This window comes from Oreochromis aureus, linkage group 3 (genome assembly GCF_013358895.1).
Source record: "Oreochromis aureus strain Israel breed Guangdong linkage group 3, ZZ_aureus, whole genome shotgun sequence".
NCBI classification, from domain to species: Eukaryota; Metazoa; Chordata; class Actinopteri; order Cichliformes; family Cichlidae; genus Oreochromis; species Oreochromis aureus.
Window position 1 is genome coordinate 108,836,959 of NC_052944.1, and position 12,308 is coordinate 108,849,266.

At 43.7% G+C, this 12,308-nt stretch overlaps 1 protein-coding gene across 1 annotated transcript in view; it reads right to left on the reverse strand.

Annotated features, from left to right (window-relative positions):
• Positions 1-4,026: 4,026 nt before the first annotated feature.
• The window catches only part of LOC120434976 (NLR family CARD domain-containing protein 3-like), a 41,989-nt gene continuing 33,707 nt past the window's right edge, over positions 4,027-12,308 (reverse strand). Inside the window, 2 exon segments of the mRNA XM_039603657.1 lie at positions 4,027-4,568; positions 4,723-4,769. Of these exon segments, the coding sequence (XP_039459591.1) occupies positions 4,027-4,568; positions 4,723-4,769 (589 nt within the window).

The following is a 12,308-nucleotide window of genomic DNA, read 5'->3' on the forward strand; positions in this document are numbered from 1 at the left end:
ACAGATGACATGAAGTGTTTTAAAACCACCTTTTTCTAATTGTTCAGGGTCCTCCAGGAAACGGCTTCAACAAACTCTGGCTTTCAAAATAAGTCCTCAGTCTGAGTTATCAGTCCATCAATGGGCGTTATTAGCAGTTATCAACCACATAACTGTGGCTCAGATTGGCCCTCCTGCACCTGCTAGCAGGCTCGGTAGGTCGTTATCACCAATTGGTGAGCCAGATTGCTGTGTCGCTGTTGGAGGGACGACGATGAATCCAGATCCAGTACACACAGACTCCAGTTCACTTCACACTGAGACGGGCGCATAGCAGCTAACTACTGATAAATGCCTATTTAATCAGTTTGAATATAATTTCCTCATGAACAGAAACAGATTTAATAATGAAAAGGTTTCTGAACGTTACTCTTTTGCCACGAGCATCATCTGTATGATGGAAGTTGAGCCTGGAAATAGTTTTTTGCTAGTATATTATTTTAGCTGAGGCTAACTCCAAAGCACGCCATGAGAGTGTTAATAACGTTACTAATGTTCAGTTACACTTTACTAGGTCACATCTGTGACACACGTCACTTAAATAAAGAAGGAAATATTGGCTCTGTTTTATCTGCTGGGCCCAAAAGTGACTCCCTGTATTTAAACTGCTATGAATAACTTGTTGGTCTGTAATATGTGAAATATGTGTCAAATGTATCCATCATGAAAGATATCAGGTCATCTTGAGCCACAAAAACATTCCTATCACGAGGTAGAAGCTGGAATCAGTTTGTTGCAGAGGGATGTTTATATATCCGATATTTATCCAGTTAAAAGTCACATTGAGATTTAAAAATGTCTTTTCAAGAGTCGTCTGTCCGAGAGGAATAGAAACTGCAACAAATATAACAATAATTGTTTAAGGCAATTTTAAATGGCCAAAAAGGACCAGATTGGTTATAATACAGCTGCTTCAGAGGAACAAAGATGAAAAACTGTTTTTATTTTATGTATTATGTTGGGATTCAGAGATTCTTTTATTGTTACCATATAATCTGCCTTATGATAAATGCATTAATAACATGTTTTACAGTATTATTTTATCAGTAATATTTCTTACAGGGTTCATATTGCATTGAATATGTTTGTCATCACAGTGACCTTTCTATTCACAGGTTGAGTTCATTCTATACACATTGCATATCTGTGCTTGTTTAGAGTTGATGTTCCATCCAAGAGGGTTTTAAGCTTTACTGGTGAGAGTGTCCAGGTGATACATGTTGAGGAAAGATGAGAACGTAGCAGGTTAATTGCATGCATGCTTACAATACACATTAAATCTAGTAGCAGGCCTGAGCGAAGGCCCAAGTGTCTTCTGCTTCTCTTTGAGACCTGCGCCAATTCAGTTTACTTAGTGATTGGTGACGAGGGTCAATTATTAGCTCTTAACGATCCCGAAGCTTGAAGTTTATTACCTTAAAAGGCAAGTGTTATAGAAAAGAGAAGTTACATGTCTGTTTATAGTTATTAAGATGTACGAGATGTGCTCATGTCTGTAAACAATGTATTTTTGACCTGTGTTGACGTGTATGTGTGGGCGTCAATTTTCTATGCTATAAAACCAGCATTCAATATATTTTTGTCAGAGGAAGACATATGCTGATGGTTCCTCTCCTGTGTTAATAAACTCATCGTTTGATTGCATTTGTCTGGTGCCTCCGTCGTTTGTTGTCTGGTCTGCAGCTGATCGATCTCGCTTCAATTACTTAGCACTTAGTTCCACAAAAACGATGTGGGCTTCATAGATAATTGGCAAACCTTCTGGAGGAAACCTGGTCTTGTTAGGAGAGGTGGCATCCATCACACTTTGGATGGAGCAGCTCTCATTTCTGGAAATATGGACAAATTTATTAAATTTATTAGAAAAAGGAGTAGTAATTTCTGTCTGTATGAAACTTAAGAGTTATTAGGGAAGTTGAGCTGCAGCATTGTTGGGTGGAGTGGAAGATAAGAAAGGCACCAAAAGTGCAAGTCATGCAAGTGCGTCAAAGGGGCCTAAAGAGGAACATGACATGTCCATAGATGGTGTTTCCATCTGGAAGATGTCCAGACATGTCTGGACAGGTCCATAGAGGTGTATAAAGAGGGGAGGCAAAAGCGGAGAGGGGCTTTTTCCTCTAGTCCCGAGCCGGTGAGTAGGTTGAGAAGAGACTGAAGATCCGCGGTGAGAAGACGAGCGAGGGACGGCAAGAGGAGAAGTCATAACCCTTCACCATGGATCAACTGATTGAATTATGAGTTGTGAGCTGCTTACTCATGGTATGCTGAGTTAGGATCGGAATCAAGAAGGTGAAGTTCGGGAGCCTTGTACTGGGCTACACTTTATCTTTCCTTTGGACTTCGGTCAACACAGCGGGGAGCTGGATTCTATCAGTGCACATGATGATCCTCCTTCCCTCCTAAAAGAAGACCCACCTCAACAACAGTTGTAGTCATTTAGCAACAGAATAGTTAGGGTTTATAGTATGATAAATTGATTATTTGGATTTGATTAATTAAATTGATTAAATTGCAATAAAGCTGTTTGCTAACCCCTGCTGAAATCTTGCTTTAATAAAAATTATCTATCTGCATTCAAAGTCAGAATTGTGGACATTCATTCTATTACTTCCTTAAAACAGTAAATGGTAAGACTTTATGTGTGTTAACTCATAACATCAGATTTAGGGTTCTTATAGGTTATTCTAGTCAATCATTATAACACGTCCTGGGGACCTACTGTCCAGGTCACTAAATTTTACTCAGCACAATAACAAGTGCCATAGATCATTAGAGGAGAGCTGCCGTTAATAAGTGTGGCTGACAAATATGTTTCATTAAGGTCTTGATGCATTCTCAATCATCCAGGAAAGTAAATCTCCAAAAGTTGAATCTGTTCATCTGGACGTAGCGTTTTGTGGGAGAAACGTTTCGTCACTCATCCAAGTGACTTCTTCAGTCTTCTCCAGACTGAAGAAGTCACTTGGATGAGTGACGAAATGCGCCAAGGCAGTCTGCCATCTATAATCCAGTATAATCCAGGTCCCACACCCGCTTTCACACCTTGGCGCATGTGATTAGAGGATCACCAGGGGGTCCTTTGTCCCTCCTTGGGGGGATACTCCCACTGGGTTTAAATCTGGGACTCTCGGCCATTTGACCTTAGAACTGAAGAAGCTTCTCGGATGAGAGGTGAAACGTCTTCAAGCAACTTAAAGAAGTCCAGACGCTTTTCTTTGCAAACTCCTTTGACTACGATGACCTGGATGACTGAGAACCTTCACAGACAGAAAGCTGGTGTTCATTATTTAGCTCATGTATGCAGCACAGTGGACAAACTCTTTAACCAAACACTGTGATACAGAACATATGCAATGCTATATAGGAATGTTTACACATTTCTAAGAACATTCAAACAAAGCTGTTACCAACAGACTGCAAAATATTACTGTTGAAAATGTCTCTGTGAAAAACACAAGACTATCTTAAAATGAGGATTGAAGCCTTTGCTGTTTATTAGATTAGCCAGATGCATTTTAATCCCTCAATACAATCAGATTCTACTTACAATTGCATTCAAAACTATTGAGCCAATATTTTCAGCTTCTATGGCTGAAACATTTTCACATGATGAGCTTCCAACAACGGTAAGAGCATGTGGAGAGTTTGGAAATATCCCATTAAGAAAGAGAAATCAAACATTTGGATTCATTTTAATGAGCTAAGACTTGTTGAAAATGCAAAGGAGCTGGTTGTGAACTGAGCTTCAGAGAAACACAACATACTGAGATTCACTGTGAAGCTTTTAGTGGAAAAAGACAGAAAACAACATGGAATAATGGGAGATTCCATCTTTAAAGGACTGAAGAGGAAGAAGTTTACAAGGAATCATTTAGAAGAGTTTCAAATATCAACTGATTGAATCCATGGATGTGAAAACGTGTTTGTGAACTATTTGTTCAACAGACGGAGTGTTTCTCTAACAGGAGGACACTCTTCACACTCAACTCAGCACAGGGACACTGAGGAACCAGGAAACCAGACTCTAAACCCAGGATAAAGAGGTTCAGTGAATGTGGTGTTGAAGGTGTGGAGGTGGATCAGAGTGTCAGAGGAGACTCTGTAGAAGGACAGAGTGCCAGCAGGACAGTCCACATACACTGCTGCTCTGTTAGAGACAGAGGAGGAGGAGGAGGAGGAGGAGGAGATGGATGTTTCTCTGTTATTGTGCCACACATGATGAGGACCATCATCAGCGCAGTACAGACTCCAGGACTGATCACTGTATCAAACACACAGTCATAACTCACGTCCTTTCCTTCTGATTCTTCTGTAACTCACTGATATATAAACGTCTCCTCTCCACTCGACCTCCCAGTAACAGCGACCAGTCAGACCATTTCTACACAGCAGCTGAAACCAATAATCAAATCTGTCTGGATGATCAGGATATGACTGAACCTCCTCCACACGTGTCACCTTCCTGTTGTTGTCAGACAGTTGGAGGTTTGTGTTCACTGTGTTTGTGTCGATTGTGAGTTGACAGGAATCTGATGGAGAGAACAAACACAATCCAGCTGCAGTTATTGATCCATCATCTGTTCATTGATTGACACTTTGATGATGACTCCTGACATCAGAATGATGAAGATGGTTGAATGTGTGCTGCTTTGTTTTCATGAATCCCATTAAAAACACACTTACACTTCCTCAGACCTGGTCTCAACCATCGGACTCCAGCAGGCTCCACCCTGAAAGGAGGAGGGGGGTCAGAGCAGCACAGTCAGCATGCACACATGGACATTACATGGCTCTCATACACACACTGTTACACACTGATAAAGGAACAGTCCAACATTTTCACAAATAGACTTCAAATTATCCGTGGATCAAACTGCTGATGATTAATCTAATTCAGGTTAACTGTGACCTTTATTATAATCTCTGTCTCTCTTCCACAGCATGTCTTTATCCTGTTTTCCGTCTCTCACCCCAACCGGTCGCAGCAGATGGCCCCGCCCCTCCCTGAGCCTGGTTCTGCCGGGGGTTTCTTCCTGTTAAAAAGGAGCTTTTCCTTCCCACTGTTGCCAAAGTGCTTGCTCATAGGGGGTAATGTACATGACCTCAGTCCTCTGAGTGAGTGCAGTCTTATTTTCATGTCTTTTAATGCCACATGAAACCTGCTCGTTTTCTGATTTAACAGCAGATTTCTCCACCTGCGCACAGAGAAATTTCTGCCTCTGTCACGCAAACAGTCGACCATATATTTGTTTTTGAATATTTCATGTTGAAACTATTAAGGGACAAGTGTATTTCATTAGGAATCACTGTGACAGCTGACTCTCAGTGATGTCAGCTGACAGCTTGGGTTAAGCGATTGTTTTACAAGGGCGATTTATTTATTTATTTCCCAAGTATTCTAATAATTATGATCAACAGAAAAAAATAATAATAGCGCTGTTTTAGCAGCTCTTTCATCTGCGAGCAAATGCATCCTCCTCAGAGAGCGCCCAAATGCTTGTTGATGGAGCTGTGGAAACTGGTGATAGCCTAGCACACTCAAACGGATGGTGGACACGTACATGCTCACGCAAGTTAGTTGTGTTTGAGTACTTTGCTCACACTATATGTCTGCAAATGTGGGACACTGCTTTTGTTACATCCTTAGGTTTACCTCTTTCATCTGGTTTGAAGCCAAAGAAATCCCACCATGGTGACTTTTTTTTTAGTGCTGTCAGCATTAACGGGCCATCGTCATTAACAATGAACCCATCTGGAACGCAGACAGAGTCAAAATCCCTGAAATGTGTCAATGCATTTCAGGCAGTTTGTCCAAGTTTGTTCATTCTGTGCTCCAAATGGGTTGAACACTTTAAAAATTATAATCGCAGCATTAGCGTGATTATCACTGACAGCCCTATCTTTCTATTAAAATGTGACTGCTGTTGTTTAGCATACAATGTTAAAAATAATCAAAAATGAACAATAAAAATGAACAACAGCACCATCTCTGATTGTGGTAATACAAACTTAAATATGTGAAGAAGGCAGTTTACATTGATCCTTGAATATTTGATTTTTATACAGGGATCACTCGTTTATCACGGGAGTTATGTTCTAAACGTAACCTGCAATAGGTGAAATTTGAGAAGTAGCCAGCTATATTTTTTTACAATTGTTATAGATGTTTTAAGGCTGTAAATCCTCTTACTACACACTTTATACACTGTTCTCAGAAAGCATGAACACTTTCACACTTTTCTCTCTTGTTTAAACACCCTCAAATTTCAAACCTTCGTAGAAAAATAAGTGCAGTATTATAGAATGAAACCAAAGATCAAACCCTGTTTTCAGGTCCAGAACATGGGAATAGAGCAGCTGTCAGAGAATTCAACATTAATGAATCTATGGTATGGAAGTAGACGAAGCAAGAACAATGAGTTGAGTGAAGTTGAACTCATCTGACTGATTTGTTTCACTTAATGCGCCTGATAATCTGGAAAATACGGTAACTTCTACCTTCCTTTAGCATGTCCAGAAGTCCAACTTTTTGTGCGATGGTTAGCATCTCCCTCTGCCCTTTCGGTGCTACCACAGGTACCTTTGACAGTGCAAAATGTTTTGTTGACATTATTGTGTTTGTTGGGGAGAATAGTTACAAACATACAGTACAGAACTTCAGAGTCACACTACTGGCGACTGAAGATTTATGTAAATTTGACAAGCTGAATGCATTCTGTACTGTACAGGGGAGACAACATGGAGGAGATTGTTTGACAATGGGCAACAGTCAATCAACGGACAGACTCGACATTCCCAGCGAGCTGAGGAAGAAAAGACGGGGGTGTCGTGCTGAGAAGGAGACATCATCGACCATCTCTTCCTTCTGTAATCACTGGAAACGTAAGATCTTTGCCCAATAAGATGGATGAGCTCACGTCGCTAACCTGGTCACAGAGGCAGTACTGGCAATATAGCATCATGATGCTAACGGAGTCGTGGCTAACACCGCTAACTCCGGACACGAGTGTGACACTACCGGGATTCCAGATGCTGTGAGCAGACAGGACGAGAGACAGCGGTAAGAGGAAAGGAGGGGGACTGGCAGTGTTTGTGAATGACAGATGGTGTAACCCTGGGCACATCACTGTGAAAGAACAACTCTGCAGCAGAGACATTGAGCTGTTAGCCGTTAGCATGCATTCCTACTACCTGTCCCGGGAATTCTCGCATGTTATCGCGATAACAGCGTATGTCCCCCCCTCAGCCAACGCAGATGCAGCCTGTGACTCTCTCCACTCTGTGGTCAGCAGACTGCAAACACAACCTCCAAGAGCCCTTCTCATAATATCAGGGGACTTTAATCATGTCTCACTGGACTCCACACTGCCCACCTTCACCCAGTATGTGACCTGCCCATCCAGAGACAATAAAACTATGGACTTACTGTATGCCAATGTTGAAGAGGAATACAGTTCATCACTTCTCCTTCCCCTGGGCAGATCTGACCACAACTTGGTGCACCTTGTCGCTGTGTATGAGCCCTTAGTGTGCAGGGAGCCACCAGCCACCCGCACAGTACAGAGATGGTCGGAGGAGAGCGAGGAGGCTCTTAAGGATTGTTTTGAGTCGACTGTGTGGGAGGTGATCTGTGACGACCACGGAGAGGACATCGACAGCCTTACTACATGCATTACTGACTATATTAATTTCTGTGTGGATAACACCGTACCTACCAGGACTGTACGGTGTTTCTCCAACAACAAACCTTGGATTACCCCAGAAATTAAAGCTGTCCTCAAGCAGAAGAGGAGGGCCTTCAAATCCAGAGACAAACAAGAGTTGGAAAGGGTGCAGAGAGAGTTGAGGGGACTGATAAGGAATGGGAAGGACAGCTACAGGCAGAAGATGGAGAACCAGCTTCAGCAAAACAACGTTGGTGAAGTCTGGAGAGGCCTCAGAACCATCTTGGGCCACAAACATCAGAACTCTCTGCCTGGGAGGGATGTGGGGTGGGCAAATGAACTGAATCATTTCTTCAACAGATTTGATTCAGCCATGAGGCAGTCTCCAACATCGGCTGCAGACTCACCCACCCCCACTGCTGCTGTTCCACCTCTGACACCTCAGTCACCTCACACCTCCTCTATTCACCCTGCTCACTCCTCCCCACCCCTAACAACAGCATCCAATACACACTCAACACAAGGCTCCAGCCTGTCTCTCTCAACCACCCAAGTTAGGGGGGAACTGAGGAGGATTAATGGCAAGAAGGCAGCGGGCCCAAATGGCATCAGCTCAAGGGTCATCAGGTTCTGCGCGGACCAACTGCGTGGGGTGATCGAGCACCTCTTCAACCTGAGACTGGGTAGAGTCTCACAGCTCTGGAAAACCTCCTGTGTTGTACCAGTGCCAAAGACTTCATGCCCCAAGGACCTCAACAGCTACAGGCCGGTGGCTCTGACATCCCACCTGATGAAGACCCTGGAGCGGTTGGTCCTGGCTCAGCTTCGGCACCTGGTGAGCTCATCACTGGACCCACTTCAGTTTGCTTACCAGCCTGGCATTGGAGCGGATGATGCCGTCATTCACCTCCTACATCGTTCACTTGCTCACCTGGAGACCGCTGGGAGCACTGTGAGAATCATGTTCTTTGATTTCTCCAGTGCCTTCAACACCATTCTTCCCACAGTCCTGAAGGACAAGCTGGAGAACTCTGGAGTGGACCATCACCTCAGTACATGGATTTTGGACTACCTCACCGACCGACCACAGTATGTGAGGACTCAGGGCTGTGTGTCGGACAGGGTCGTCTGCAAGCACGGGGCCCCACAGGGAGCGGTTCTGGCTCCGTTCCTCTTCACCATCTACACTGCAGATTTCTCCCACAACTCCACACAGTGCTTCCTGCAGAAGTTCTCTGATGACTCTGCAATAGTCGGCCTCATCACTGATGGGGACGACAAGGAGTACAGAGGACTAACTCAAGACTTTGTGGACTGGTGCCAGCTGAACTACCTCCAGATCAATGCCAGTAAAACAAAGGAGCTGGTGATAGACTTCCGCAGGCACAAGCATCCTCCACTGCAACCACTGAACATCCAAGGTATGGACATTGAGACTGTGGACAGCTACAGGTACCTTGGTGTTCATCTGAACAACAAACTGGACTGGACTCATAACTCAGATGCCCTCTACAGGAAAGGGCAGAGCAGGCTGTACCTGCTGCGGAGACTCAGGTCATTTGGAGTGGAGGGCCCACTCCTGAAGACCTTCTATGACTCTGTGGTGGCCTCAGCCATCTTTTATGGTGTGGTCTGCTGGGGCGGCAACATCTCTGCAGGGACAGGAAGAGACTGAACAGGCTGATCCGAAGGGCCAGCTCTGTTCTAGGATGCCCTCTGGACCCAGTGGAGGTGGTGAGTGACAGGAGAATGGCGGCTAAGCTGTTATCCCTGTTGGACAACATCTCCCACCCCATGCAAGAGACTCTGACAGCACTGAGCAGCTCCTTCAGTGGGAGACTGCGGCACCCACGGTGTGGGACGGAGAGATTTCGCAGGTCTTTCCTCCCCACTGCTGTCAGACTCCACAACAAAGACTTTTGCAGCTGATCAAACCCTCACACGTGCAATAAGACTGCTATATGTGCAATTCTTTTTCTTACAAGTTGTACTTTTGTATTTTCTTACTCAGTTGTATATAGCATTTGTATTCTATTTTATTCTATCGTATAGATTATTCTATTTTATTCTATTGTATATAGTATTTTATTTTATTGCATTCCTGCTACATAACTTGCACGTAACTGCACTGACACAACTCTCCATTCAATTGCTCTGCTTTCTCCTACCGTAATACCTTATGCACACAATATACAAAACAACCTAGGGCTGAGTTTATGTAACCATGGTAATTCAGCCGTTTCTGCTCTGACGCAGATGCATACCATTGCAGCTAAAAAGCTGAGTCATTTGAATATTATCATCTGATTAGTTTGAATCCCTTTTCTCTTTGTGATAGTCCTTACTGCTAGTTAAAAGCAAGCTATAAGCACTATGTTAATTGTATTGCGGTGGATGATAATCATGTTAGTGGATTACCCACCATTAAATTAATTGATTTTGGACATGTTTACAGATGACAGATTAGGCCTGGGTATGTGATACTGTAAGGAAAAGCAGAATATTAACCAGGACAACTCATTCAATTCCATTATTTAAGTTGGCTAATAAAAACCACACCTGATCTCCTCATGCATTTACCTGATTCAGATTCAGATTCAGAGAGACTTTATTTATCCCCAAAGGACAATTAAGAGACTGACCTTGTCGACCATACATACAATACACAAACATCACACTAGGGAGACAGCTCAGGCTAGGTAGCTGGCAGGTCGACCGCACGAGCAGTGACTTGGAACCAAACAATGGAAAATGCACAATACCAGGAACAATGAGAAGAAAAAGAACTCCCCCCAGACTGAGCTCCAACAGGGAGATCAGTTTGAGAAACCATAGAAACACATGACAAGCAACAAGGATGGGTAAAAAGTGAGAGACAGCCGGTGCAGACAACGCATCCGGACCTGCAGCACATGCGCTGGTCCCCTCGACCCACTACCTGTCTAAGTCTACCCACTACCTGTCTAAGTCTACTCAGGTGTGTCTGACATGTTCCCTAATAAACAGCATTCCCCACTCTTAAGGTCCGTAGTCTACATGCTATATCCAAAAAAGTCTTTGTGGGGTCTTTTCCTGATTAGAGCTTCTTTCCAGCTTCCTTCCATATTCTGTTGTAGAAGAGTAGCAAAGCATTCAGTCCTTCATCCTTTAACTGCTTCATCATGTTGTAACACTTGATCATTCCCAGTGGAAGTCATTTTTATGCATTTAAGAGCTGCTTTGAATTCACACTGTTGGGAATAAATAATTTTTCAGTGCCCACATACGCCGCTGGACAGATTGGGCCGCGGAGGGGCGTGAGCGAAGTCTCTGCAGCAGAGCTTCTAAGCTGTGTGTGTGAAGCATGAGAGGTTAAATCTCGTGTCTCGATTGAAATCGAGCGCCTGGGGTCTTGCCTGGTGTGATAGACCCCAGCCTCTATGGATCTTGTGCTCAGAGCTTGTTCCTGTGCTGCCACGATTAGTGCCTCCGTGCTGTCTTTCAGCTCAGCTTTGTCCAGCCACTGGTAGGATTTTTTAACCTAACCGGCCGTACATGCTGTGTATGGCGTATTCACTGAGGACATGGTCGGTTGGGACCATCTTCCTGATGTACTGGGTTTGATCTTTGTTTTTCATCCTGGATAGTGGTTCTGACTCTCACTAGTGTTCAGTCTCCTTCCAGTTATCATGCAGTCTCAGCGTGCTGAAATCCTCCGTGAAATCCTGCAAGCATGGTAAGGAGTTTTCTTCTTTTTTTATGTCAGTGCCTACTATTGCCTTACTCTGCAGTCGTTGGTCGTGGCTGCGGCCTCTTTATGGCTCCCATTTGCCTGTGGGATTCTAGGCTCCCTGTAGCTATGCTCAATGTCTGCAGTGTCTGCTAATGACAGACAGACCGAAACCAGGCGTATACCAAGCTGTAGACATGCTTTGTAATGCAGTTTATTTTGGAATTTTAACACAGGAGCATCCATGGATTGACTCAGTATTGGAGTCAAAATCAAATGAGCCGCAACTCTGCTGCTTTCTTTGGCATTTCGACATCAGACACCTGAATGAAACTTTGGCAGTACAACTGTCAGACTGTGCTTTTAATATTTAGAGAAAAAGAAAAAAAAAAAAAAAAAAAAAGACATCGAGCGGCTAAATTCACCACAGTTTATTACACTGTATGCGTGTGGGCCCAAGTTCTTTCACCGGTTAGATACCAAGCTGAGGGCCGGGATTCCCGCTATGTGGATTTTAGATTGTGAGTGTGTATATTCGTTGGATAGTCTTTATGTTGCAATGGGGCCGCGCTCGTTTGGTTGATGTGAAATGCACTTCACACACGTACACACACACACACACACACACACACACACACACACAGTTCTTTATCGCCAGATGCCATGTTTATTTTATTTTTAGTTTTCATTTGTGGTGACAGTCCACAGTCTGACAGCTCCGGTCTCAGCTGATTCCCAGCCTCCCCTGACATTAAGGGAAGAATATGCAGTGCCACACTGGAGAGGAAACCGTGGGACGGCAGGCTGAATGAAACCCATGTTTTTGTGAAAAGGAGGGAAAATGTTAGAAATCAAAATGTTTAATTGGTTTTTGATTTCTTTTACTAAAATAAGCG